This window comes from Theropithecus gelada, chromosome 7b, assembly GCF_003255815.1.
Source record: "Theropithecus gelada isolate Dixy chromosome 7b, Tgel_1.0, whole genome shotgun sequence".
In the NCBI taxonomy this organism is placed as follows: Eukaryota; Metazoa; Chordata; class Mammalia; order Primates; family Cercopithecidae; genus Theropithecus; species Theropithecus gelada.
This window is the reverse complement of record NC_037675.1, coordinates 32,512,672-32,539,479: the sequence shown is the minus strand read 5'-3', so window position 1 is coordinate 32,539,479 and position 26,808 is coordinate 32,512,672. Positions and strand designations below refer to the sequence as shown.

The following is a 26,808-nucleotide window of genomic DNA, read 5'->3' as shown; positions in this document are numbered from 1 at the left end:
AAAGGCCTGCTTGGGGACCCAGTGAGTTCCCAGGACCTATCCTGCTCCTCTACTGCATAATTTGCTTGGCTCTGTAAATTGTCTCAGCTCCTGAAAGTGTGAAACTTCCCGCAAACTAGACGTTCATTTTCCCCAGTGGGGGTGTGTGTTCTGGAGAGGAAGGTCTCCCTTTCCCACTTCCGCAATTTGGGCACTCACAGTATTTGGGGTGTCTCCTGAGTCCTGCAGAAGCAGTCTGCTTCTTTCAGAGGGTCTGTGGGTTCTCTTGGGATTCCTGCTTTGTTCTTGCAGTCATTCTGGAGCTAAAATTCATGATGTGAGCCTCCACACACTGCTCTGTCCATCCGAGTTAGAGCTGCAATCTAGTCCTGCCTCCCATCTGCCATGATGATCTCACATTTCTATGTTTTAATATTCTGCATAGCACTGTAGTGCTAGCTGATGTTTCTCTTCTTTATGTGTTTATTTACTGTTTTTGTTTTTTGTTTTGTTTTGTTTTGTTTTTGAGATGGAATTTTGCTCTTGTTGCCCAGGCTGCAGTGCAAATGTGTGCTCTTGGCTCACTGCAACCTCTGCCTCCTGAATTCAAACGATTCTCCTGCCTCAGCCTCCTGAGTAGCTGGGATTACAGGCACCCGCCATCACATCCAGTTAATTTTTTTTTTGTAATTTCAGTAGAGACAGGGTTTCACTATGTTGGCCAGGCTGATCTCAAACTCCTGACCTCAGGCGATCCACCCTCCTCAGCCTCCCAAAGTGCTGGGATTACAGGCATGAGCCACCACATCTGTCTCTGTTTACTGGTTTAATGCTCACTTCTCCCCGCTAGCATGTAAGCTCCGTAAGAACACAGCTCTTATCGCTGTCTCTCCCCAGTGGCAAGAATAGTGCTTCAAATACAATAAATACTTGGTAAAGATTGCATGAATGAAATCTCAGGAACACCTTGTATGTTTTTAAAGATTTCCAGGTGAGTGTGACTTCAGCCAGGCTAAAAAGCACTGGAGTGATACCTGCATTGTCACTCTCGCTATGCTGGAATATGGAGGGTAGAGAGAAGTGACCTTGAAAAATACAGAATCAGGCCAGACAAATGAAGCATTGCTCTCTTCAGCTTTGCCTTTAAGCATACTGTTTCCAAGACCAAGAATATGCCCTCCCCAACATCCCTAAGCTATTGAGTTCAGGTATCATCTTTAATAACTACAAACATTCAGGGCAATTATTTTGAATTACTTACTTTATTTTCCCCAGTCTCAAATACTGTCTTACATACAATAGATACTCAATGAATGTTTCTTGAATTGCATTGCTCAGAGATTTGCTCCAGCCCACTGGACTTGCTGGTGTCCTCTACTACAACTTACATAATACTAATGTTAGCTGAGGAGAGCAAAGATCTCCTGGTGGTCAGCAAGCAGACCATCTGGAGGCAAAACTCCTTATCTGAGAAATTCAGAAGTAATTAGATGTCCTTCCTATCTAAAGCTGGCATCTGGTACCAGGCTTCTTTCCCAAAAACTTTTAAGTAACTAGAATTTCTATAGATCTTCAAACTGTATGTATGTCAAAACTCATTGTACAATTCTTACTGATGTCACGGCACCAAAATGTCTACAAATGTAATCATTTATCATGACCTGTGTGACTAATATGGTCCAAATTACCCTTAAGCTCCTGCTTGAAGGTCCATAATTACCCCTAAGGAAAATCCACTGCAGCACCCCCAGTCCTGTCTTGCTGAAGCGCCCGCCCTTTGCACTCTGCTACAGTGTTCTTTCCATCTAATACAACTTTCCTTTTCAAACCTATACTTTTGTTGGTAAATTCTTTTTACCACCCTCAAGCCAATCACTCTCTGTGGCAAGGCTCTGACACCACACCTGGCATTAACTATCATATATTTAATACATACCATGTGCCAGGTACTGTGCTAAACCCTTACCTATAGGGGTTTGGGCCACAATCCCAAGTGTTGAAATCCCAAAAGATCAAAATTCTGAAAAAAAATTCTAAAAAAAAATTTTTTAAATTCTTTAAAGGTATTTACATTTTTAAAAGATTTATTTGAGAAACATATTGGCCAGGTGAAGTGGCTCATGCCTGTAATCCCAGCACTTTGGGAGGCCAAGGCGGGAGGATCACTTCAGCCCAGGAGTTCAATATCAGCCTGGGCAAGATAGTGAAACCTCGTCTCTACAAAAAATTTAAAAATAGCCCAGCGCAGTGGCATATGCCTGTAGTCCCAGTGACTTGGGGAGGCTGAAGTGGGAGGATCACTTAAGCTTGGGAGGTCAAGACTGCAGTCAATCACGATCACTCCACCACACTCTAGCCTGGATGATAGAGAGAGACATTGTCTCTTAAAAACAACAACAACAAAACAAACAAACAAAAACAACAGAACACTTTATGGGCCACTTTACACAAAATAGGCAATAGTAACATACATATTTTTGCAAGCATAAACACTCAGGTATACTAAAGACAGTCACACAGGCACAACATCTATAAGCAGACAAATCATATTCATAAAGAAATAGCTTATACAACTGCAGTCATCTGAAATACTTACAGAATGGGAGTTAGATGAAATTAACTCCTTGGTCTCTTCCAACTCTAAAAATTATATGCATCTATGAGTTACTAGCCTTTCACACATTTGATTCAGCAGTACCATCTGCTTCTGCATTTCAAATGGTGGTTATATCAAAACAACATAAAACTGTTTCCATTTCCGTAAGTTCTTTTTTGAAATCACCTGACTTGATTCGAAACATGAAAAGTAAACTGAAAGAAGCCACATTACTAAAGCCACAGAAGAGAATTACTTCCTCAAATACACTCTGTGTATTTCCTAACATTGTTAATATCATTGGTTTAATCACCTATGGGAGGAAAATACTCACTATTAAGAGTATTTCTGAAGAGAGTTATACAATAATCAAATTTTAGGCTATCTAATGGTGGTACTAGCCCTAGGACATATTTGAGGAGAAAAGTTAAGCACTAATCCCTAATATATTTGTTATTTATGAATTTTAGAAATTACAGAAATGAGAAACAGAGTGAGGGGAGAATAGGAAAAACCTGGTCCAAATTCCTTTTTTTAATTGAGAAGATAGCATAAGAAGGAGCCCTTAGCTTTTCTTGGTGGAAACCTTTTGTAATTCATTTAACCTCTCTGAGTCTCAGTTTGCTAAACTTCAGAATTAGTGGGTTTGAACCAAATAATGTCTCAGATTGCTTCCAAATCTGTGAATTAACCCCAAGGGTATGAAAGCCTGTCACAATTCCTTTTAAACTCCCTTTTAAAACATAGTAGCAGGTTTGAAAACTTATTCTTAACCTGCAAAGATTAGTTCTTAGGTTGAAGGTCACAGCCACAAATGAATTAAGAACTGAAATTTAAGCCTATTTTTAATAAGGCTACAATCTAGCAGTGAAAGCTATAAAATTCTCAGTCTAACAAAGACTGGGTAATGGTTTTGATTCCTAAACTCTTGACAACCAACGCTGCACAGCGGTTTTGATGTATTTTCTCCATTGGTAATGAAGAGATGAAGAGGAAAGCAAGCAAGAAAAAAATCAGGACACTGAGGTCAGCACAGAGGGGGATCCAAAAAAATTTCAGAGATGGATTAGAGAGAGGAGCATAGAAAATGTAGAACTCAGTCAGCAATGGTTCATAAATCCATTACCTGTGTTGGAAGATTCCTTATAATGAGATCATCTTCTAGGATGTAGTAACCAATTCTGGTTTTTTCCAACCATTCTACAACCATCATACAGATGCAGATTGTTCTGCCTGTCAGTCTTCACCATCCCAAACTGAACAATACAAATCTCTGGCCTGTCCTCATAAATTCCATTTTAATGTGAAACTCAGTGTTTAAGTTTTTCCTTCTAACTATATTCTCTTCAGCAAGATTAGGTAGCTCATTTCCAGAGTTTATTTTGGTCCCTGCTTGATATTTACCACCTCCTTATGTACCCAACACCATCCATCCATATCCTAACAAACACCCTAGAGTTGAGGCAGAGTGAGTGCCTGGGGGGATGTCCCAATACAAGAAGGGAATTAACACCTGAAACAAGCTTATTAGCCTTTTAAATGAAATGACTCAGCCTATGAAATTCTCTCTCTCTCTCTCTCTCTCTCGCTCTCTCTCGCTCTCTGTCTCTCTGTCTCTCTGTCTCTCTTTCTGTCTCTTTTGAGAGGCATGGTCTCACTCTGTTGCCCAGGCTGGAGTATGGTGGCTATTCACCACCATGATCATAGAACACTGCAGCCTCGAACTCCTGGGCTCAAGTGATCCTCCTGCCTCAGCCTCTCCTCCCAAGTAGCTAGTGCTACAGGTGTGCACCACCAGGCCCGGCTATTTTTTTTTTTATTTTGGTCTCTAACTCCTGGCTTCAAGTTATCCTCCTGCCTCGGCCTCCCAAAGCACTGGGACTACAGGTGTGAGCCACTGCACTTGGTCATTTACAGATATTTTTTAATGTCCCTCAAAATGGAGAAATGATTTGAAGAAGTACTCATTTCTCTAACTATATCTCTATAGCAGTAAATTCCACAGAAAAACGGAACCAAAAAGAGGAAAAGACCTCACTGAGTATTTAAATAATAGTAAGTTCAAGCTTGGGGAGTAGCATCAGCCAGAAGAAAGACGTATGAAATGAAGGCAAAGTGGCATTGATTTTGTTCACTCTGTTCCTAGTGAGAAGATTGATGGTGTAGAGTCACTTTGGCCTGCTCAAGACCAATCTGGCATAAAGATACAGCTCCAAGGTAAGATTCTCTGGACTAGCAGGTTTCTCCTAGAGCTATCATCTGAATTGACCCTCTAGGCTTATTGCACATCAGTTTCCTGAGGCTCCTGTGGCCTTCTCCTGCGCCTGCAGCTCAGTGTTCCCAAGTGGAGGTGGGGTCTTCCTGAAAGCCACTTGTGGCTGGGTGCGGTGGCTCACGCCTGTAATCCCAGCACTTTAGGAGGCCAAGGTGGGCAGATTACAAGGTCAGGAGTTTGAGACAAGCCTGGCCAATATGGTGAAACCCCGTCTCTACTAAAAATACAAAAATTAGTCAGGCATGGTAGCAGGTGCCTGTAGTCCCAGTTACTGAGGAGGCTGAGGCAGGAGAGTTGCTTGAACCCAGGAGGCAGAGGTTGCAGTGAGCCAGGATTGTGCCACTGCACTTCAGCCTGAGAGACAGAGTGAGACTCGGTCTGAAAAAAAAAAAAAAAAGAAACTGAGGGGCTTAGCAGGAGAAAAAGGCTCAACAAGTTAAGTCTAAACGTGCAGAGCTGGTAAGTGGTAGAGGTAGGATACAAACCCAGGTCTGTGGGATGCCAGAGTCTGAGATCTGCCCCCGTTTATTTATTCTTAAGTACTTTAAAATCATTTTAAAGGTGTTTAAGGATGAAGAAATCTCCTGGTTATGTGCAATAAGTCAGAATTCCTAGGAAACTTTATATGATATTCAGAATCACTACCAACATGAATCAGAAAAGTTGTACTATGATTTTGCCCATGTTCTACATTACTTTCAGATGTCCTTCTAGAGCTCAGATGCACAATTAAAAGAAAAATCTTTCCTATAATTCAGGTATCTAGTTTCTCATATGCCCACACATAAAGAGACTACACACACACAACACAGACACACATACACACATTCCACAGAAAATCATACAAAGACAACAGACACATACATACACAGAGACCACACAAATACACTGAGATGCACATACACTGATCACAGGCACACCTCTACACACAAACTCCATGGATAAAAACACCACAGAGACTTTGATTCCCCAGAACCACCACCAGCACAAGACAGCTGAGGGTTGATGGGGAAAAGGGACACTATACCATATCAAAGCATAGCAAATAGATTGTAATTATTAGACGTTCCTATTTTTAAATCCCCTGTGTCATTTCTGCTTCTCAGAATACTTCATTGACCCTTTCTCCTCTTTAGGACTCCTAAACTCCTGTTGAGTTTTTTTCTGTGCTGCGTGTCTTAAAGTCATCCTTGCCTTCTACCCTCTTCTTAAGGTCCCAGGGCCTTCACAAAGCTTCTCTCTCAAGTTCTCATTCTTTGATTTGCCGTTGCCTGTCCATTTCGTACCCTTCAGACTCTACTTTTTATTTCCAAAGAAGACTACTAAGGTATTTTCCTGAAAAATCATTTTTCTACTTTAGAGAAAAATTTTGCAATTCCCTTAGAAGGCAGAATTAACTTAGGAAGTTGTGATTTTACAAAGCAATTATGGCTGGGCACAGCAGCTCATGCCTTTAATCCTAGCACTTTGGGAGGCTGAGGTGGGAGGATCACTTTAGGCCAGGAGTTCGACACCAACCTGGGCATCACAGCAAGACCCTTTTCTCTACAAAGAATTTTAAAATTAGCCAAATGTGGTGCTGCACACCTGTGATCCCAGCTATCTGGAGTCTGAGGCAGGAAGATTGATGAAGCCCAGGAGTTCCAGGCTGCAGTGAGCTAGGATTGTGCCACTGCACTCCAGCCTGTCTCTAAAAAATAAATAAAAATAAAATAAATAGCAATTATCTTACTTATCTATATTCTTAGAATGTTTTTGTTTAGTGGGGAAAAAAGCATCATTAGTAATTTCCATTGCTTTATCCAATTTATCTAAAACCAATTTGCTGATATGACTCTGTTATAATAGCTATTTTCCAAAATATTCTCAGGTTTATATTTTTGATACCATGGGATCCATTATCCAAGGAATTGTATATTTTAGATAATCAAACACTGATTCATGGAGCATTGTTAAAAACACTACATATGAATTACCAAGTTTCAAAGAAGTAATATAAAACAGTAGTAGAGTTTCCCACCTGGTACAATGGAGGCATGGTGGAAAATACTGATGGATAAGACATGTAACCCAACGAAGCCTCACTTTCCCCTCTGTTTAAAGATTTGCTTCACAGGCTTTACGAGGAAAAACAGAAATGATTTTATTTATTTTTTTATTTTTATTTTTATTTTTTTTTGAGATGGAGTCTCACTCTATCACCCAGGCTGGAATGCAGTGGCATGATCTCGGCTCACTGCACCCTCCGCCTCCCGGGTTCAAGTGATCGTCCTGCCTCAGCCTCCCGAGTAGCTGGGACTACAAGCGCACGCCACCACGCCCAACTAATTTTTGTATTTTTAGTAGAGATGGGGTTTCACCATGTTGGCCAGGATGGTCTCAATCTGCTGACCTCGTGATCTGCCTGCCTTGGCCTCTCAAAGTGCTGGGATGAGAGGCGTGAGCCACCGTGCCCAGCCAGAAGTGATTTTTATAGAAAGCTCCTGGCATACCACAAATATTGGATAAACATGAGTTTGGTGACTTTTCTCCTTTTTGTTCCCTCCTCAAGAATGAACTATTAATATTACTACATCTAGCCAGGCACGGTGGCTCACACCTGTAATCCCAGCATTTTAGGAGGCCGAAGTGGATGGATTACCTGAAGTCAGGAGTTTGAGACCAGCCTGGGCAACGTGGTGGAACACTGTCTCTACCAAAAATACAAAACTTCGCTGGGCATGGTGGCGAGTGTCTGTAATCCCAGCAACTCAGGAGGCTGAGGCAGAAGAATAGACTGAACCCAGGAGGCAGAGGTTGCAGTAAGCCAAGATCACGCTACTGTACTCCAGCCTGGGTGACAGAGCAAGACTCTGTCTCAAAAAAAACAAAAAAAAAAATTACTACATCTTACAATACACTTCCCTCTTTTGTTGATGTTTCTGAAGATACTTCACAATCTTGTGGTGGCTTTCAACTCCCATATGAATATTCGTTCTCACCATTATGTGCTGAGTATTAGAATACTAGATAATAGTATTTACTATATATAATTAGCTCATGAGAGAAATCTGATTATAAAACCCATGAGTACTAATTTGCCACATTGCTATTATTTTTGTTATTCAAGTTCATTTCATTAGCAACTTTTGCCCTCACCAAGTCAAATAAGACTTATTCTACATTGTCTTATTCAAGAAGTTTTGCCCATCAAAAAGGGTCAGACTTCTGCTTAATGTCCAAGTAGAAGATTTTTGACCATGTGCAGTGCCTCACACCTGTCATCTCAACACTTTGGGAGGCCAAGTAGGAGAATCGCTTGAGTCCAGAAGTTCAAGACCAGGCTGGGCAACATAGTGAGACCCCTGTCTCTACAAGAAAAAAAAAAAATTAGCCAGCCTGCTATTGTGCACCTGTAGTCCCAACTCCTCAGGAGGCTGAGGCAGGAGGATTCCTTGAGCCCAGGAGGTCGAGGCTGAGTGAGCTGTGATCACTCCACTGCACTCCAGCCTGGGTGACAGAGTGAGATCCTATCTCAGGAAAAAAAAAAAAAAATAGATTTTTAACTACCTAATTATTTAACAATTGTCAAAATGTCCCAATATTTACTTCTTTTTCACATTTATTTCATTTCATCTGTATATTTCTACTTTTGATGCTCAGATTCATCTGATGTTAATTCTTCATTAAAACATAAAAGTATAGACCTTGGAAAAATATTTGATTTGCAGAAATATTTTGCTTACCGCTGTTAAAATATTATCATTTGGACTAGACCTATCACTATGTAAAAAATTACTCTTTAAATTTTTACATTTAACCTTTTCTTTTGTTTTTTTTCTTGTTATTTGCACTGTTTCTCACTCCACAGGTCATTATGGAGCTGATCAATTCTACTGATTACCTGATCAATGCCTCTACTTTAGTAAGAAACAGCACTCAGTTTCTAGCTCCTGCATCAAAAATGATTATTGCCCTTTCTTTGTACATTTCATCTATAATTGGTACCATCACCAATGGCCTCTATCTATGGGCGCTAAGATTCAAGATGAAACAGACTGTCAATACTCTCTTATATTTTCATCTCATTTTCTCATATTTTATTTCAACATTGATTCTGCCATTTATGGCCACCTCCCAACTTCAGGACAATCACTGGAACTTTGGAACTGCCTTGTGCAAGGTCTTCAATGGCACTTTGTCTCTGGGGATGTTCACCTCTGTTTTCTTCCTTTCGGCCATCAGTCTTGATCGTTACCTTCTCACTCTTCACCCAGTGTGGTCCCAGCAGCACCGAACCCCACGCTGGGCTTCCGGCATTGTCCTAGGAGTCTGGATCTCAGCCGCTGCCCTCAGCATCCCGTATTTGATTTTCAGAGAGACACATCATGACCGTGAAGGAAAGGTGACTTGTCGAAATAACTATGCTGTGTCTAGTAACTGGGAAAGCAAGGAGATGCAAGCATTAAGGCAGTGGATTCATGTAGCCTGTTTCATCAGCCGCTTCTTCCTGGGCTTTCTTCTGCCTTTCTTCATCATCATCTTTTGTTATGAAAGAGTAGCCAGCAAGGTGAAAGAGAGGGGCCTGTTTAAATCCAGCAAGCCCTTCAAAGTTATGATGACTGCCATTGTCTCTTTCTTTGTGTGTTGGATGCCCTATCATATACACCAGGGTTTACTTCTCACTAAGAACCAGTCACTACTTTTAGAGTTGACTCTGATACTTACAGTGCTAACCACTTCTTTCAATACTATCTTTTCTCCCACACTCTACTTATTTACTGGGGAGAACTTCAAAAACGTCTTCAAGAAGTCCATTCTTGCTCTGTTTGAGTCAACATTTAGTGAGGATTCTTCTGCAGAAAGGACGCAAAACCTAAACTCAGAAGCCTAAATTTAATTTCCAGATGCTTAAGCAAACACGCACTTGCTCAATTATACCAACAGAGATATGACTTCTGCTTTTGTATGCTATAGTCCCTATAGTAGAGAGATAACTAGGCCGCACTATTGTTAGATCTCTGAGCAATAAAAGGGCTGCAAGAAAACAAGCAATTTGCAAGATCATGTTTCAAATGTGATTTTTTTTTTTTTTTTTTTTTGAGGCAGAGTCTCACTCTGTTGTCCAGGCTGGAGTTCAGTGGTGCAATCTAGGTTCACTGCAAACTCCACCTCTCAGGTTCAAGTGATTCTTGTGCCTCAGCCTCCCAAGTAGCTGGGACTACAGATGTACACCACCATGCCCAGCTAATTTTTTTTTTTTTTTTTTTTTGAGATGGAGTCTCACTCTGTTGCCCAGGCTGGAGTACAGTGGCGCGATCTCAGCTCACTGCAAGCTCCACCTCCTGGATTCATGCCATTCTCCTGCCTCATCCTCCTAAGTACCTGGGACTACAGGCGCCTGCCACCACACCTGGCTAATTTTTTGTATTTTAAGTAGAGACAGGGTTTCACTGTGTTAGCCAGGATGGTCTTGATCTCCTGACTTCGTGACCGCCTGCCTCTGCCTCCCAAAGTTCTGGGGATTACAGGTGTGAGCCAGCACGCCCAGCCATGCTCAGCTAATTTTTTGTATTTTTAGTAGAGACAGGGTTTCACCATATTGGCCAGTCTGGTCCCAAACTCCTGGTTCCAAATGATGCACTCGCCTTGACCTCCCAAATTGTTGGGATTATAGGCATGAGCCACTGTGCCGGGCCTGTGATTATTTTGACTCACTTTTTATTGTGGAAAAATATGTGTAACATAAGATTTATCATTTTCACCATTTTTAGTGAACATTTCAGTGGCATTGATTATATTCACAACATTGTACAACCATCACCACCATCAATTTCCAAAATTTTTCATCATTCCAAGGACAAATTCTGTGCCCATTAAGTAGTAACTCCCTATTCCTCCTCCCCCTAGTCCCTAGTAATCTCCACACTATTTTCTGCCTCTGTGAATTTGCCTATTCTAGATATTTCACATATGTGAAATTATACAGTATTTACCCTTTTGTGTCTGACTTACTTCACTCAGCAAAATGTTTTCAAGGTTCATCTGTGTTGTTACAGGTATCAGAACTTCATTCCCTTTTTACAGTTCAATTATATTTTATTGTACGTATATACCATCTTTTTTAAAATTGTACTTTATGTTCACCTTGTACGTGTGCACAACCTGCAGGTTTATTACATATGTATACATGTGCCATGTTGGTGTGCTGCACCCATTAACTCGTCATTTACATTAGGTATATCTCCTAATGCTATCCCTCCCCCTCCCCCCTCCCACAATAGGACCCAGTGTGTGATGTTCCCCTTCCTGTGTCCAAGTGATCTCATTGTTCAATTCCCACCTATGAGTGAGAACATGCGACGTTTGGTTTTCTGTTCTTGCGATAGTTTGCTGAGAATGATTATACCATCATTTTTAAATCCAGCCATCTGTTGTGTTGTTTCCACCTTTTGACTATTGTCAATAAAGTTACTATTATTGTGAATAAAGCTACTATTAACATTTGTATATAAGTATTTGTGTCAGTCCTTGTTTTCAATTATTGTAAATATATATATAAGAGTGGAATTACCAGGTCAAATGGTAATTTTATGTTTAACTTTTTGAGAAATCATAAAGCTTTTCAATTTGCACCATGTTACATTCTCACCAGCAATGTATAAAGGTTTTCACTTCCCAACATCTGTGCCAACACTTGTTATTTTTCTTCTTTTAATTACGGTATAGTCATTCTGATAGGTTGAATCAATCTTCTTGCCTCAGCCTCTGGAGTACGTGGGACTACAGGCACACACCACCATGTCCAGCTAAAATTTTTTATTTTTGAAGCTAGGAATATCAGTTGCCAAATATCAATAGTATCCACGGATTTGAATTTTCTGTTACAGAATCTTCTAACACAGAGACATTTGGACAGAGCTCCCTCATTATTTAGTAACAACTGAATTATTTAACTTGTATGGATAAAACTTAACATGGAAGTGACAAGGCACTCATTTTGTTACATCCATGTTAAAGTATAAAGACATTTCTACTTTAGGGTTTTAATTATTAAGGCATCTTAAGTGTCTTTTTCTAGTATTTATAGAGTAAGCTATCTCCAAAATTTGGGACTAAAATAATGTTCAAGAATCTGCCTGTTGTAGTAGACTTAATTTTATAAATGCAATAACAATATTAATTTGTATTCTCTGATTTTCAGATTATGCTTCAAGCTTTGTGTACTAAGTGCCAGTACCTAAGTTATGTAGAACCATATAGTATCACTCATCTATTATCTTTGCATTTAGTTAATTCTATCAATCAATCAATACATGTCAATCAGTAGGGAGTCCTGTCTATTCCAAATCAACTGAACTATCTAGTTAGTTAAACTGATACAACATGGAGATATGTAGGTCACATCCCACACTCAGTTCCTGAATATACCAGCATGCTTTGTACAAACCATTCCAAACCACAAGCATATAGCCTATGCAGAAATCCTCAAAATGTATGATATTAATTACAAGGAGATACAGAAAGAAGAAAATTAATCTTCATGACTAACTTTTTATAGAGAAAGTAAGAGTAGTTTGATGTCCTAGAAATCCTGCTAATTGACATGGTATCACGGCTCCCCTGGGTAACTGGGGGCTTGGTCTCTCTTACTCGGAATGACAAAAAACTTTAGGTAGATGAAAACTTTAATTGCTGGTCCTATTTCAAACTTTTGAAGCTTGAACAGTTTTTTTATTATTTTTTTCTTTTTTGGAAAGGGAGATGTGAATTGATGACCAGGCTGTGGCTCTGAGTAGAGCTGTAATTAGAAAGGTATGGTGCTTTTTTTCCACCCCACACCATCCCAGGTCCTGACAAGCCCACTGAAGTTTTATGATGCAGGATTTAAGAAAGAAAATTATTGAATGGAACATAGGATTCTTTGAAACAAGATTTGGATTTTGGAAATCTAGCAGCTACAGAGAGCGCCTTTTGTCTACCTCCTCAGGCCTGCTACAATAATAAACAAGGAACATGCCCTGGAAAGCATGGATTTTGTGGTGTTTGTAAGCCATATGTTGTCATTCCTTACAGCTATCTATGTATGCTTTAAATTGTCTTTTTCATGAGACCTAGGTTGGGGGCTCTTTGAAGTATTTTGTTCCATCTTTCTATAAATTGTAAATACCTCAGGGACAGAAAGAGTCCTCTCAACTACAGTATTTCATTTCTATAGCATTATACACAATTGATAATAAAAGATATTTAATAAAAGTTGAGTTTGCACAATTTCAACATGTAAAGCACTGTATAAATATAAGATATTAAGAGTTTTTTTAAGTCACTTTAAATGTAAGAAAATAGGGTATAATTAAGGAAATTATTCCCAAGTATATTTTTAACCTCCCAGAAAGCTGGTTAATTTTTAAAAATCTACTCATTATAATTGCATTGATCTCATCAACCTCCTCACTATTTTGAATTCTCAGGACTCAAGATATAGAGGACTACGTGCTTGCAAACAGGGCGTTCCCCATAAGTCCTGCTCTTGCAAATGAAGCAGGGCGTTCCTAATAAGTCCTGCTCTTGCAAACGAAGTCAGGGAAAGGTCAGAAAAACAACAATGTGTCTTGTGACTTGGTAACATTCCACAAACGACTGTATAAAATAAAGCAGAGCGCGCGATTCGAGGCGGCCGCCATGTTTGTCTTGTCTTGTGTTGTCTTGTGTGTTCATTCCTTTGTTTAGGAAACCCGTGGACCCCAACATCTGGCGCAGCGAGCAGGGTCCGTGGCTCCACGAGAGCAAGGAACCGGAGGGGGAACACCCCGGGCAGGTAAATAAAGAAAGGGGGACCCACGGGAAAATTATGGGGAATTCCACCTCTCTGGCCTCTGAATATTTGTGGTTACTGCAGGGACTGTTGATGTCTATAGGAGTAGAAGTTAGTTAAGGAACATAAGACTTTGAAGTGATTGTTTGCCCATGTTGAACAACATTGTTATTGGTTTCAATATCAAACCAAAGTGCAGTTAAATCGAAAGGAATGGTTACAAGTGGTTAAAGTCCTGCGTCGAGCTCATCAGCGAGGGCAAATGATGCCTCTGACTTTGTGGACTTTGTGTGTAGTTTCATTACTCAGGCATTAGAGTTACTTGAAACTGACTCAGAGCATGGCGATACTGCCACAGGAGGTGAGGCATCTGAAGCTTTAGAGAGGAATGATCTTAGAGAGGAACATGTTTATGCCCCGGTTGTTGAGGACAAGGAATTGGAAAAAGAGCTAATGCCTCCTTCATCTGAAGGAAATTCTGATTTGCAGCACATTTTAGAGATGTTACAACAGTTGTTAAAATTGCAAGATACCGCTGCTCCTGTTTCTCCTATCTCTCCGCCATGAGCCTTCCCTGTTACCTTCCCTTCTGCTAAAAGGATTTCCCTTTGCCTCCACCTCCAACCTCTTTGCCTATGTCAGGTCAGGTTTTCTCTGTGCCTCTTCCTCCTGTAGGAGAAAAGAAGGAATCGAAAGAAAAGGATGATTTCAAGGAAATAGATTTATTCCCAATAACATGGGCTGCTTTTGGCCCCAATGCTCAGTTCCCAAACGGTGGCCAGAATGTGACTTTTACAGCCCTACAATTTAAATTTTTGAAATAAATGAAAGCTGCAATTTCTAATTATGGACCTCAATCACCATTTGTCCTTGGCCTTCTCGATTCCTTCTCTTCAGAACATATGATGATTCCTATTGACTAGGAAACGTTGGGACAGGCTGTCCTTGATCGTTCGCAATGGCTTCAATTAAAAAGTTGGTGGTAAGAAGAAGCAAGAGTACAAGCTAGAAAAAATGCTACGCGAAATCCCCCAGGGCTACTGAAGAGCAGCTTACAGGTTCAGGACAATATGCCACTCTTAATGCTCAGGCAGGCCTAGATGATATTGCTCTCACTCAGATTAAAGCCTTGTTTATAAAAGCGTGGACTAAGGTTAGAATACTAGGTAAAACTTCTTTATCTTTTGTAAAGATCCTACAAGGAGCCACTGAGCCGTATCCAGATTTTGTAGCCCGTCTTCAAGATGCTGTATTAAAGACTGTAAGTTCAGGCCTTGCTGCTAAAATTCTTTTGGATACTCTGGCTTTTAAAAGTGCTAATCCTGAGTGCCAAAAATTACTGCATCCTCTAAAAGCTAGTGGAGCTGATTTAGCTGAATACATTCAGGCTTGTGCAGGTGTTGGAGGAGCTATTTACAATGTTCGATTGTTTGCTGGGGCACTTTCTAAGGCTTTAAAAGGCAATTCTAAACAAGGTATATGCTATCAATGTAAGAAACCTGGTCATTTTAAAAAGGAATGCCGGAAAAAATTAGGCTCTTCTGCTCTAAAAGAAAAAAGGTTACCATCTGATACGTGTAAATGATGTGGCAAAGGTCGACATTGGACCAATGAATGCCGTTCAAAAACTGATAAAAGTAGGAATGTACTGTCACCCCTCTCAGGAAACAGGAGCTGAGGCCCGCAGGCTTGGGGCCCCAACAACTACAATGCAGGCCTACCCCAGTACCCAGTAAGCGGTGGCTTACAACATCAAAGAATGATCTCGAGTCCTCCTTAAAGACATCTTACCCTACCCCAGTTTCTCAGCTTTATGCTGCCACTAAGGAGAGTGCCGCTGCTGACCTAGCTATTGTCCAACCTTATACTTTATCTCCTAATAGAAGAATATATAAGCTGGCTACCGGAGTGTGTGGTCCTTTGCCAAAAGGACATGTAGGACTTTTACTAGGTTAAAGCAGCAACGCTATGCAGAGGTTAATGGTGATCCCAGGAATTATTGATCCTGATTTTACTGATGAAATCCTTATTATGGTACAAGTCTCACAACTTATGCACCTAGAGGCAAAGGAATGTATTGCATAATTGCTTTTATTGTCTTTTTTTCCTTTCTTATCTAGAGATGTGTCTCGTCAAGGAGGTTTCAGTAGTACTAGGAAAACTGTTTTCTAGGAAACTTTAGTTTCTGATCAAAAATCTTTATGTTCATTGCAAATTAATAGGATACTTTTTGAAGGCTTAGTTGACACAGGAGCAGATGTATATAATAATGTTTGGCTCAATGGCCTGATCATTAGAAAAAGAAACAAGTATCGGTTACTCTATCCGGCCTAGGTACTGCTTCTATAGTCTACCAAACTGTCGAGCCCCTGAGCTGTGTAGGACCTGAAGGACAACAAAGAAAAGTGTTCTTTTATATTGTTCCCATTAATATTAACCTTTGAGGCCGTGATCTTTTACAACAATTTAGTGCCTTTTTAAGCATTCCTCATATTTCTTCAGCTGCCAAAAATATGATGTTCAAAATAGGCTACAATCCTTTAAACTCTTAGCCACTGTCCACAAGCCTCAAGCTTTACAATTGAAGTGGAAAACTACAACTCTTGTTCAGGTGGAACAGTGGCCATTATCTAAAGAAAGACTTAAGGCTTTAAAGAATTTAGTTAAAGAACAATTGGCCGAGAGGCATATTGAACCAAGTACTTCTGCATGGAATTCCCCTGTGTTTGTCTTGTCAAAAAAAAAAAAAAAAGGAAAATGGCACTTATTAACTGATCTTAGAGCTGTAAATACTTGTATTCAACCTATAAAGACTTTATCCCCTGTAGCAGAAGAATTGTCATTTGTAGAAAATAGAATTAGTGAAGCTCACCTTGATTATATTGCACCCAATCTTCCACTTTCGTTGTGTCTTTTTCATACTCCCCATTTGCCAAAGGCCGTTTTACACCAAGATAATAATATTCTGGAGTGGCTGTTTCTGGCTAATAAAGCCATTAAGAAAATTCACCCATATATTGATAAATTAGCTGAATTAATTATTAAAGGACGACATCGAGCTCGTCAGTTGCTTGGTGCTGACCCTGTAAAAATTATTACCCGATTATCTAATCAATACATTGAATATCTGCTGGAAACTCATGAAGGTTGGCAAGTGGCTTGCGCTGAGTATACTTGTTCTTTTTCTCAGCATTATCCTAGTAATAAATTGTTTGCTTTTCTGCAACAATATTCTTTACTGCCATATAATCCTATCTCTTACACTCCAGCTAAAGTTCCCACCTTTTTTTACCGATGCTTCAAGCAATGGAAAGGCTGGATACTAGACTTCAGACAATTCAAAAATTTCTCACTATCCATTTGAATCAGTACAACAAGGAGAACTTTTTGCCATTCTTATAGTTCTACAAGACTGGCCTCAAACCCCTTGTAATATAGTTAGTGATTCCCAATATGCTGTATATGTAACTAAATATATTTCTCAGACTTCTTTACCATTATTTCCTCGAACTCCTTTACAAAAATTATTTTCTTTATTATTTGTAACTCTTACTTCCCGCACTGCCCCCCTTTTTATCACTCATATTCGTTCTCATTCAGCTTTGCCAGGACCTTTATCTTTTGGCAATAGTCAGATTGATTCTTTACTTATTGGCAGTGTCCAACGGGCTCAAGATGAGCACCAACTACATCATACTAATAGTTTAGGATTACAACGGCGATTTTCTATAACACACCGTCAAGCCCGAGCTATTGTCAGAGCCTGCCCATCTTGTGCTCCTATTATTGCACCTTTTTTAAGTCCAGGTATTAATCCTCGAGGCATTCAACAAAATCACATTTAACAAATGGATGTAACTTATGTTCCTTCCTTTGGTCGTTTAAAATATGTTCATCATACTATTGATACGTGGTCACATTTCCAGTAGGCTACGCCATACCCTCTGAAAAGGCTGACTCTGTTATTACTCATTTACTTACTTGCTTTGCAGTTATAGGAGTCCCTGCTGAATTAAAAACTGATAATGCCCCTCTTTATTGCTCTCGCAAATTAGCTGCCTTCCTCTCTTTATACCATACTCATCATTCCACTGGTATTCCATTTAACAGTCAAGGTCAAGCAATTATTGAAAGAGCCAATGCTACCTTAAAATTACAACTTTTAAAGCAAAAAGGGGGAGATAGGCGAGATTCCCCAAAACATCAAATTCTGAAAGCCCTTTTTACTTTAAATTTTCTCAACCATTGGCGCCAATTACAGCAGTCTGCAGTGGTGAAACATTTTCAACAGCCTTTAGAAAAGCCACAAAACAGTAATCTGTAGGTGTATTATTCTTCATTACAAAGGAAATATTTAAAAAGAAACGTTTTACAATAAGGCCGAGGCTATGCTCTTGTCCGTACAGGTGCCGGAGACGATTAGTTTCCATCTCGACGGTTGAAACAGTGCCATGGCGAAGAGAAGCCGATCCAAAGAATTCCTGAAGGAATTCCAGGAGCCAAATCTGAGCGCTCAGAGAACATTCACCTTCGGAACTCGACGTGCGGCGCCCCCAACATGAGGACAACTGAAACAGTTAAGAAGCTGAAGAAGTTGTTCAACAAGCTAGGCAGCCCAAAACCCCACTGACTTTATTCCTGGCTATGCTGGCCGTAGTAAATTGTCAGGTAACAGCTAGAGAATTTACATACTAGGCTTATATTCCTTTTCCACCCTTATATCAAGGTGTAGCCTAAAGAGACAGAGAAGTCCCAGTATTTACTAATGATACTGCTTAGATGCCATCGCCTTTTTTAAACCAAGATCCTGAATTAGACACTGGCACAGTAAATAGTTCATATCAATTTAAGGTTGAAAGGTTACTTATATGTCTTAAAGGTAGTCCGCATTGTCTGCATCTTTCTCATGAGGCTTAGGCTGTTCGCTATAACCGTAGTCATATCTCTGCCTTTACTATGATTGTTGTGGCTCAAAGTTTCAAGTATAATCATACTGCAGTACTTGATGAAACTCTGCCAAGTACATTATCTTTATGCCCTATCCCTGATGTGTCCAGAGGTGTTTCCCAACTAGAGTAGACTAGATGTAGAAGTAGTAGGCCACGATTGTTGTTAGAAGTAAAAAGGAAGAGTCGTAAATACCTTGTTACAGATTAGAGTGTACATGATTTTCAGACTAAATTTAACCATGTCAACCTGCGTTGGCATATAAGTAATCACAACATCGCTGCAGATGGCAATGAAACTATTATTTGGCATGATGGTGGTCTATCACCCCCTATGCCACATTTGGCTAATACCTCACAAATACAAGGTCATATTTAGAAGTTGCTAGCTGCTGGTAAACCAATGTTCACTTTCGTGAGAAACATGTCCTTAAATCTTACTAATATTGCTAACCCTTTCCATATATCTTTGCATCGAAATAGTTCTAGATATGTTATTGCATGTATAAGAAAGCCTGACTTGTTATTCACAGGAATTTTTAAATAAGATAATACAGAGGTAGTTAACTGTACAAACAATTGTACATTCTTAAGTTGTATAAATACTACTTAATGGAATAATAATTAGAATGAGTCTCATTCCGATTTATATATACTAAGAGCCAGAAAAGAAACCTGGCTACCTGTAAACGTAACACGTACTTGGAGTAAATCTGCTAAGGTTACTTAAATTTACAAAGTTATGCAAGATCTTGTCCACCGCAGTCGGAGGATGGTTAGAATCGTCGTGACTGCGGTGATAGGACTTGTAGCAATTGCTTCCACCGCCGCTGTTGCTAGATTAGCTCTACACCAGAGTATACAAAATGCAGAATTTGTGCAACAATGGCATGAACAATCACATTTGTTGCGGCAGCAGCAATGAGACATAGATGCTCATTTGACTGAACGAGTAGATAATCTGGAACAAGTAGTTTCTTAGGATATCAGCTAACAGTGTTGAATACCCGAGTTTTGTTGAAATGTGATTAGAACACTACCCAATTTTATATTACTCCTGTTCCTTTTAACAGCACTGTACATAATTGGACTAAGATAAAGAGACTTTTAATTAGTCATAATAATCTTTCCCTAGAAATACAAGAATTAACACAGAACATTTCTGAAACATTTTGTAATCAGTTACCGTTGCTGACTTGTGCAGATTTGATGACTGGTATTGCACAAAGTTTGACGTCTTTGAACCCTATGAGTCCTGTAAAAACTTTGCTGACCTCTGTTTTTAGTAATGTATTGATTGTTGTTCTTGCCTTTGTCATTTTCACAGTCTGCTAGAGACGGTGCCAAAGAGCAAACACCGAATCCCAGCGAGCCCAACATGTAATGATAGTTTTAAAAGAAATTCAAACTTGTAAATAAGGAAAGGGGAAATGTAGAGGACTATGTGCTCGCAAACAGGGTGTTCCCGATAAGTCCTGCTCTTGCAAACGAAGCAGGGCGTTCCCCATAAGTCCTGCTCTTGCAAACGAAGTCAGGGAAAGGTCAGAAAAACAACAATGTGTCTTGTGACTTAGTAATATTCCACAAACGACTGTATAAAATAAAGCAGAGCGCGCGATTCGAGGCAGCCGCCATGTTTGTCTTGTCTTGTGTTGTCTTGTGTGTTCATTCCTTTGTTTAAGAAACACGCGGACCCCAACACAAGAGGTTTATAAACAAAGAGTTAGTGGTTTTGCTCTGTGGAACTGGTACATAGAGACAGTGTTTCAAAACAATGCACCTATCAGCACCCGATTACATAAAGCAGTTTCACTATATCAGTATCAAACTGGTTTAAGAACAAAATACAAGGGTGATTAGAGATGCATTTTAAATGCCACTCTAAATTCTTTCCTCAAGAAGTAGTTCTTTGCTTTGATGAGAAGGATGCTCAGATGCTAACATGTGTGAGAGGGGTTAGGGTATAAGATAGAATGCTGCGTACAACACAGATCTGACTCCATATCCCCGAGAAATTAGGGGCAACAATCATTTACCAGTATAGCGTATGTACCTGGCACTGTGGTAGGCTCTGGGGAAACAAGAGTGAATCTGACACAATCCCTGCCCTAAAGAAGCTTGAAGTCTAGTGCAGTGCTTCTGAATTTGGTTCCACATCATAATCATCTGGGATATTTTTTTTAAATGCCAGTTTCTAGGCCTTACCCAAACCAATTAAAACTAAAATTTCTAGAAGCAGGACCCGGGAACCAGTTTTTTTGTTTGTTTGTTTGTTTATTGAGACAGTCTCACTGTCGCCCAGGCTGAGGTGCAGTGACATGATCTTGGCTCACTGCAACCTCTGACTCTCGGGTTCAAGCAATTCTCGTGCCTCTGCCTCCATAGTAGCTGGGATTAAAGGCGTGTGCCGCCATGCCCAGCTAATTTTTGTATTTTTAGTAGAGACGGGCTTTTGTCATGTTGGCCAGGCTAGTCTCGAACTCCTGACCTCAAGCAATCCACCCATGTTGGCCTCCCAAAATGCTGGGACTACAGATGTGAGCCACTGTATCCATCCAGTGTATTTTTTATTCTCAGATTAAGTCTAAAGTACAATTAGGTTAGAAAACTCCAGTTTAGTAGGAAAGAAAAAGGAGTAAAATGGTAGTTCCAGCATTCACCAGTCAAAAAATTTTCCTGGATAAGGGCCTGAGTCCTGTAGAACAGTGTTAGGCATATAAAGAAGAGGAGGAGAGTTCCTTCAAAGAGAGGAAGCAGAACGTGTAAAAGCCCTGGAGGGCAAGAGAGGACATTGCTATAAAGCAGCACTACCCAAATCTCGATATGCAAATGAATCACCTAATAATCTTGTGAAAATGCTGATTTGATTCAGTAAACCTGGAGTAAATCTGACTTCAGTAAGTCAGATTCTGCATTTCTTTTCTTTTTTTTTTTTTTTTGAGACAGAGTCTTGCTCTGTCATCCAGGCTGGAATGCAGTGGTGTGATCTCCACTCACTGCAACCTCTGCCTCCCAGGTTCAAGCAATTTTCTGCCTCAGCCTCCCAGGTATATGGGATTACAGATGGCCGCCACCACACCCGGCTAATTTTTGTATTTTTAGTAGAGACAGGGTTTCACCATCTTGGCCAGGCTGGTCTTGAACTTCTGACCTCATGACCCACCTGCCTCGGCCTCCCAAAGAACTGGGATTACAGGCGTGAGCCACCACTCCTGGCCAGATTCTGCATTTCTTTTTCTTTTTCTTTTTTTTTTTTTTGAAATGGAGTCTTGCTATATGTCACCCAGGCTGGAGTGCAGTGGCGCAATCTTGGCTCACTGCAAGCTCCGCCTCCCAGGTTCACGCCATTCTCCTGCCTCAGCCTCCTGAGTAGCTGGGACTACAGGCACCTGCCACCATGCCCAGCTAATTTTTAGTATTTTTAGTAGAGATGGGGTTTCACCATTTTAGCCAGGATGGTCTCGATCTCCTGATAGCGTGATCCGCCCGCCTCGGCCTCCCAAAGTGCTGGGATTACAGGCATGAGCCACCACGGCCGGCCCAGATTCTGCATTTCTAACAGGATCCCACAGGATCCTGCTGCTGTTGGTCCAGCATAAGCCAAAAAACATAATTGCAACATTAGGTGTGAGAGGCAGGCTGGAAACATGGGCTGGAAAAGTCAACCAGGACTAGATCCTGAGAGCCTATAAGAAGGAATTTCGACTTGATCCTAAACTTTATCTTGAGGACATTTGGAAGCCACTGAAAGACCTTAAACCTAAGAGTGATGGATTGAGATTTGCATTTTAGAAAGATAGATTGCTCTGTCTACTACAGTAGAGAGGTCAAAACTAGAGGTGGGTGGCCAAATAGGACAGTGCCAAAGTAATCTAAGTAACAGATGATGTGGCCTACTAAGAAAGTGTAAGTAAGGGTCAAAAAAGTCAAGTTCTGTAAATTCTGTTGGTTGAGGGGGAAGCTGAGGACAATTCCTCTGTCAATTAGTGTTCCTTGTTGAAAACAGTAGATTTCATTCTGACTGATTCAAGCAAAAATTGATTTATTAAAAGACATTAAGTAACTCACAGAATTATTAGGATAGCTGGAGAAACATTCGAGGTGCAGCTCTCAGAAACCATGTGCAAAACATGCCACAAAACTATCCAAATCAGGAATTTGTCACTGGTGTTCCCTATTTCAGTAAATGAATCCAAATGCTGCTGCTGCTGCTGCTGTTGAGCCCAAAATATCAGCAATTTGGTTTTACTAAAACTGCTACTGCCGCTGATACCATTTCTGCATTAGGTCTTGAACCACTCTGTGCCTGAAAGCTCTGCCAACAGGACAGAAATCTCATGCAGAGCTTGCTTATTCACATTGCTCACTTCCAAATTTAGCCTTGCACAAGGATATCTTGTCAGCATGCCTGTATCCTAGCTGCAAATGAGGCTGGGGAATTTAAGTTCTGATTTCTACATGAGTGAGAAGGGGTTACTCAAAATGCAGGAATTTTCCCCAAATATAAAAGCCATTTAAAAGATGGTGGATAGAATACGACAAATGCACACATTTCTGTATTGGGAGATAGCTGGTGGGTTCCACTTACAAAAATAAGAAAGAAGGAAGGAAGGAAGAAGGAAGGAAGGAAGGAAGGAAGGAAGGAAGGAAGGAAGGAAGGAAGGAAGGGAGGAAGGAAGGGAGGGAGGAAGGAAGGGAGGGAGGGAAAGAAAAAAGGAAAAGAAAGGAAAGGAAAGAAAGAACAAGAAAGAAAGAAAGAAAGAAAGAAAGAAAGAAAGAAAGAAAGAAAGAAAGAAAGAAAGAAAGAAAGAGAAATAAAAAGAAAGAAAGAAGGAAGGAAGAAGGGAGGGAAGGAGGAGGGAAAGAAAAAAGGAAAAGAAAGAAAGGAAAGAAAGAACAAAAGCAAGAAAGCAAGAAAAAGAAAGAAAGAAAGGAAGGAAGAAGGAAGGAAGGAAGGAAGGAAGGAAGGAAGGAAGGAAGGAGCAGGTAAAGAAGTTCAGTCTTGGACATTGATAGGGTTTGGCTCTGTGTCCCCACCCAAATCTCACATTGAATTGTAATCCCCACGTGTTGCAGGAGGGACCTGTAATCCCCATGTGTTGAGGGAGGGAAGTGATTCGATTATGGGGGTGGTTTCCCCCATGTTCTTCTCACAGTAGTGAGTTCTCACAAAATCTGATGGTTTTATAAGGCAGTTTTCCCTGCTCTTGCATGCTTTTCTCTCTCCTGCTGCCTTGTGAAGAAAGTGCCTGTCTCGCCTTCCAACAGTGAGCTAATTAAACCTCTTTCCTTTATAAATTTCCTTTATAAATTACAGTCTCAGGTATGTTTTTATAGCAGTGTGAAAACAGACTAATACAGACATACTAAGTTTCAGATGCCTGTCAACTGAAGAATGACAAGGCTCATAAATTTGGAAAGGAGAACTTTATTTCTCATAAAAAATTGCAGCCTGCAGGGTGGTCATTGTGAGAGGCTTTGAAGCATAACCTCCAGCCAGAAGCCAGCAACAGGCACTTTAAAGGTTAGAAGAATAAGACAGGAATTTATGCTGAAAAGGGTAGCCAAATATACAGTATTCAATAAGCTATAGGAGGAGTCCTGAATATTTATGAGAGGATAAACATGTGCATGTGTAACTGAGCTTCATGCTCCTTCATGGGACCCATGTTCCAAAAATGGCGGCATTAGCGTTATCTGAAAGTGGAGTTTTAGGCCTCCTGATGTCAAAAAGTGAAGCAGAGGACACAAGAGCCCTCACTGTGCATTCTCCACAGACTGGCCAAATCACTCCATGGTTGGTGATCTCTTATAAGGAAGAAATGCTGGTTGGTGGTTTTGTTGAAGCTGCAAGAGAGGCAGGGTTCAGGCCGTTGGTTGAAATCAAGGGTGGAGTTTTTTGAAAGGACTAGTTTCTGTTTAGTCCTAAGGGAAGAAAGCCTAATGGCAGTTAGCACGGGAGGAAGTACAACAAGGTATGTCTGACCTCCCATCCCATCATGGCCGAGAAAGTTTTCAAGGTTTCTCTGGGGTCCCCTTTGCCAAGAGTGGGTTCAGTCCAGGTTGGAGACTTAGAATTCTATTTTTATTTCTCATGCCTGAGAGGCATTCAAATAGGCTATCACCTGAGGTCAGGAGTTCGAGACCAGCCTGGCCAACATGGTGAAACCCCATCTCTACTAAAAATACAAAAAAAAAAAAAAAAATAGCCAGGCGTGGTGGCAGGCCCCTGTAACTCCAGCTGCTTGGGAAGCTGAGGCAGGATAATCACTTGAACCTGGGAGGAGGAGGTTGCAATGAGCTGAGATTGCGCCACTGCACTCCAGCCTGGGCGAGAGAATGAGATTCGGTCTCAAAAATAAAAAATAAAAAAGAATAGATGAATGAATGAACAGTAACTAAAGCCATGGGAGTAGAGTCATAGCCTCCGGTGAGTGTGCACAGTGAGCACTCAAGGCTGAGGATGGAACACTGATGTTTAGAGACAAGCACAGAGGTGATCCCATGACAGGAACTTCAGAAGGAGCATCTAGAAAAGAGAGAAGGAAAACTAAGTCTCCTGTCAGGAAACATAACATTTCAAGATGTAGAGTATACAGATTGGTTAAGAGAGATGACTAAAATATGTCCAGTGAATTTAACCTAAAAAATTTTTCAGAGTGATTAGCTTCAGGAAGAAAAGCAAAATTGCGTTGTGCTGGGGAGTGACTGGGAGATGAGACTCCAGAGGCTCTGAGAGTAGCAACTCTTTTAAACAGAGAGTTAAGGAATAATTCACCCTCTTTCTTCCCACAAAAAGTAACTTTCACACATCTTATCAAATAGAGATTAATTTGTGTTAAGGGGCTGCTATTAAAATGCAAACACACATTTTAAGAATGGTAAGTTTCATTCACAAGTTAACGGAAATTACTTCAATCAGCTTCACCTATAGGAGAGTACAGCTAAGCACAGTATTTAGAATGTTAGACTCTTGATTGTGGCCTAGAGGAAGGAAACAATTGGAGTCGGAAGTCAAACCTAAGGCAAATTTTGAAGACTCTAAAGGCAGTATATGTATAAAGAAGTGCTATGAAAGAGAAAAGAGACAGAAAGTTATTCTGAAGAGCAAGTCAGCTGGCATTTAAGGAAAGATTTGCTGGTAGGACATGGTGGCTGACATGGTTTGGCTCTGTGTCCCCACCTGATACAGTTTAGCTGTGTCCCCACCCAAATTTCAACTTGAATTTTATCTTCCAGAATTCCCATGTGTTGTGGGAGGGACCCAGGGGGAGGTAATTGAATCATGAGGGCCAGTCTTTCCCATGCTTTTCTCATGATAGTGAATAAGTCTCACAAGATCTGATGGATTTATCAGGGGTTTCTGCTTTTGCTTCTTCCTTATTTTACTCTTGCCGCCACCATGTAAGAAGTGCCTTTCACCTCCCGCCGTGATTCTGAGGCCTCCCAGCTGTGTAGAAATGTAAGTCCAATTAAACCTCTTTTCGTTCCCAGTTTTGGGTATGTCTTTATTAGCAGCATGAAAATGAACTAATACACTACCCAAATCTCATCTTGAATTGTAATCCCCACATGTAGAGAGAGGGACCTGGTGGGAGGTGATTGTATTGTGGGGGCAGTTCACTCATGCTGTTCTCATGCTAGTGAATGAGTTCTCACAAGATCTAATAATTTTAAAATGTTTGGCATTCCCCGGCCCTGGCCCTCTCCTGCCACCATGTAAGACATGCCTTGCTTCCCCTTTGTCTTCTGCCATGATTATAAGTTTCCTAAGGCCTCCCCAGCCATGAGGAACTGTGAGTCACTTAAACCTCTTTTCTTTATAAATTACCCAGTCTCAGGTATTCTTTATAGCGGTGTGAAAATGGACTAATACAGTGACTCATGCCTCTAATCCTAGCACTTTGGGAGGCTGAGGCAGGAGGATCGCTTGAGCCCTGGAGTTCAAGACCGGCCTGGGCAACAAGATGAAACCCCATCTCTACAAAAAATACAAAAATTAGCCAGGTGTGGTGGTGCAGGCCTGTAGTCCCAGCTACTTGTGGGTCTGTGGGTCTGAAGGGGGAGGATCACTTGAGCCCGAGAGGTGGATGTTGCAGTGAGCCAAGACCACACCATTGCACTCCATCCTGGGCAACAGAGCAACTCTATTTCAAAAAAAAAAAAAAAGAAGAAGAAGAAGAAGAAAAGAAGAAGAAGAAGAAGGAGGAGGAGGAAG

The 26,808-nt window shown here is 40.7% G+C and overlaps 1 protein-coding gene across 1 annotated transcript; it reads left to right on the top strand.

Annotated features, from left to right (window-relative positions):
- The first annotated feature begins 4,743 nt into the window (after positions 1 to 4,743).
- Positions 4,744 to 9,729, top strand: GPR33 (G protein-coupled receptor 33). Its single transcript, XM_025392887.1, has 2 exons — positions 4,744 to 4,792; positions 8,701 to 9,729. The coding sequence occupies exon 2, from the start codon at positions 8,707 to 8,709 to the stop codon at positions 9,721 to 9,723; it is 1,017 nt and encodes a 338-aa protein (XP_025248672.1). The 5' UTR covers positions 4,744 to 4,792; positions 8,701 to 8,706; the 3' UTR covers positions 9,724 to 9,729.
- Positions 9,730 to 26,808: the final 17,079 nt, after the last annotated feature.

Bases quoted from the DNA above. Each gene is read 5' to 3' on its own strand.
- GPR33 (XM_025392887.1), top strand. From the start codon at position 8,707: ATGGAGCTGATCAATTCTACTGATTACCTGATCAATGCCTCTACTTTA.